The sequence below is a fragment of the Nicotiana sylvestris genome, chromosome 2 (genome assembly GCF_000393655.2).
Source record: "Nicotiana sylvestris chromosome 2, ASM39365v2, whole genome shotgun sequence".
NCBI classification, from domain to species: Eukaryota; Viridiplantae; Streptophyta; class Magnoliopsida; order Solanales; family Solanaceae; genus Nicotiana; species Nicotiana sylvestris.
The window spans coordinates 15,439,743-15,442,591 of record NC_091058.1 but is presented as its reverse complement, the minus strand read 5'-3'; the positions used below and the strand labels follow the sequence as shown (position 1 = coordinate 15,442,591).

At 45.3% G+C, this 2,849-nt stretch overlaps 1 protein-coding gene across 1 annotated transcript; it reads right to left on the bottom strand.

Annotated features, from left to right (window-relative positions):
* Positions 1 to 748: 748 nt before the first annotated feature.
* On the bottom strand, positions 749 to 2,365 carry LOC138882871 (uncharacterized). The gene is made up of 2 exons (XM_070163509.1): positions 2,156 to 2,365; positions 749 to 2,071 (listed from the first exon to the last, which is right to left on the bottom strand). Exons 1-2 carry the CDS (start codon positions 2,363 to 2,365, stop codon positions 749 to 751), a joined length of 1,533 nt encoding a protein of 510 aa, XP_070019610.1.
* Between the last annotated feature and the right edge of the window lie 484 nt (positions 2,366 to 2,849).

The window sequence follows — 2,849 nt, the reverse complement described above, 5'->3', positions numbered from 1 at the left end:
CAATCTTTTCTTCAGTTCCTCAAATGCCAACCTGTATTCATTAGAAAACACAAAGGGGTAATCCTTTTCAAGGAGTTTGCATAATGGGTTAACAATTTTGGAGAAATCTTTGATGAATCGCCTGTAGAACCCGGCTGCCCAAGGAAACTTCTCACCGCCTTAACCAAAGTGGGCGGTGGTAGTTTTTCAATCATGTCAACCTTGGCATGGTCGACCTCAATTCCCTTACTGGACACTCGATGTCCCAGGACTATCCCTTCCTGTACCATAAAATAGCACTTTTCCCAGTGCAACACTAAATTTGTCTCCACACATCTTTTAAGCACTCTTCTTAAGTTGTAAAGACAGTCCTCGAATGAATCTCCCACCACGGAGAAATCATCCATAAAGACCTCCATAATATCCTCCACCATGTCTGTGAAAATGGCTAACATGCACCGTTAAAATGTCGCTGGTGCATTGCAAAGCCCAAAAGGCATTCTCCAAAAGGCGAAGATGACATATGGACAAGTGAAGGATGTTTTCTCTCTATCTTCAGGGGCTATTGATATCTGATTGTACCCCGAATAACTATCCAAGAAACAGAAGTGCGAGCGCCCGGCCAGCCTGTCCAACATTTGGTCAATGAAAGGCAAGGGGAAGTGGTCTTTCCGGGTGGCTGTGTTCAATTTTCGGTAATCCATGCAAATTCACCATCCTGTGACTGTACGAGTTGAGATCAACTCATTGTTCTCGTTTTGCACAATTGTCATTCCCCCTTTTTCGGCACACATTGGACAGGACTGACCCAATTGCTATCAGAGATGGGGAAGATGATTCTCGTATCTAACCATTTGATCACTTCCTTCTTTACCACCTCCTTCATGTTCGGGTTCAGCCTTCGTTGATGTTTTCTAGAAGGTTTGTGCCCTTCTTCCAAGAGAATCTTGTGCATACAGAAGGCTGGGTTGATACCCTTTATGTCTGCCATGGTCCAGCCAATGACAGTTTTGCTTTCCTGCAGTACCTGTAAGAGCTGTTCTACCTGCACATCTAACAAACCGGATGATATAATAATAGGCAACGTAGAATCGGGGCCTAAGAAAACGTACCTGAGGTGAGCTGGGAGTGGCTTCAGCTCCAACTTCGGTGGTTCCTCTACCGATAGTTTTGCTGGAGGTGTAGCCCTTTTCTCAAACTCAAGGGACTCGAACTGAGGTTCTCTTTTCCAGAATCCTTGGCCTTCAAGTGCCATGACCCACTTAGCCAACCTTCCAGCATCTATTTCCTCTAAATTTATCAGACATCCCTCCAATGGATCTTTAGCAGTCATGGCCATATCATCTTCTTGCAGGATCACATCCACTGCCTCCGCTAGAGAGCAATTCGCATATCCACTGGGTCTCCTCATAGATTGCTGAACATTGAATATGACTTCTTCATCATTCAGTCTCATTTTTAATTCCCTAGTCTCACAATCGACCAGGGCTCTCCTAGTGGCCAAAAATGGCCTACCTAAAATGATAGGTATCTCCTCATCTACCTGACAATCCAGAATAACAAAGTCTGCAGGGAACACGAATTTCCCCACTTGCACCAATACATCATCAAGAATCCCCGTAGGTCTTTTTACCGTGCGGTCAGCTAGCTGCAGCAGCAACGAAATCGGTCTAGCTCTGCCAATACATAGTTTGGTGTATACAGCCAGAGGCATCAAATTTATGTTGGTTCCCAAATCACGTAATGCCTTTGCAAATACATAACTCCCAATCGTGCACGGAATAGTGAAGCTACCTGGGTCAGACATCTTTTGAGCCATCGGTCTGGTCACTACCGCGCTGCAGGTCTGCGTCAGAGTTACTGTGGATAGATCCTGAAAATCAAACTTCCGTGACATTAGGTCTTTCATCGTCTTTGCACAACCTGGCATCTCCCTCAAGGCATCCATCAAAGGAACATCCAACTGAATTTGACGCAGCATCTCCCTGAATTTCTTGTATTGATCTTCCTTCTTTTGTTTTACCAGTCTCCGAGGGGATGGTGCAGGTATCACCCTTTGTGCACTGCTTGCTGGCTTCTCTCTATTGGGGTTCTGTGGCACAGGAGGCACCACCTGTTCTGTAGCTTGTTCATTTACCTTAGCCTTACCCTTTTCATCTTAACCCTGTTCAACTACCACTTCAGTCAGATTTGTTGGTTCATCTACCTCTAGTGGAATTGGCGTGGCCGGCATAGTCTCCTTGCTGGCTTGTGCAACCTCCTGCTCTTTGTCTAAATCTCTCCCATTCCGAAGACTTACTGCCATTATCTGATTCGGGTTTTGCTTCTTGGGGTTAGTATTTGTATCCGCTGGCAATGTTCCCTGGGGGCGATTGTTTAAAGCCATAGACAACTACCCCAACTGAGTTTCGATGTTCTTTATAGCTGAATTATATATTTCCAACTTTTCTTGCAGCTTACCGTTTGTCCCAATGAGTTGCTGGAGCATCCCCCTGATCTCTACCATGTTGTTATCTTGCTGCTGAGGAGGTGGCTGATATGTCAACTATTGCTGGTTTTGTTATGGGTAGCCTTGTTGTCTTGGGTGGTATGGCACCATTTGGCCTTGAGCTTGCATGCCCCCAGGCTGAGGCATGTTGGGTCTGTATTGCTGATTTGGTGTCGGTCTCCACTGTTGTCCTTCTAGTCTCTGACCCCCAAAGTTGTTAACATAATTAATATCTTCCCTTGCCCGTTGATTTTCACCTTCTCCGCTCCATGAACACACATAGGACTGATTAACACAGGGTGTACACAGTCCTTCATTTGTCGTGTCAACAATATGCACCTGTTTGGTACCCATCTCATCTATCTTCTTTGTCAAAATATTC

What these genes read in the sequence shown, in the direction of transcription:
- LOC138882871 (XM_070163509.1), bottom strand. Translation starts at nt 2,365, where the DNA reads ATGGCTTTAAACAATCGCCCCCAGGGAACATTGCCAGCGGATACAAAT. An exon ending in CAACAAATCTGACTGAAGTG is followed by an intron (nt 2,072 to 2,155) that starts GTAGTTGAACAG and finishes CCTGTGCCACAG; the next exon opens with AACCCCAATAGAGAGAAGCC.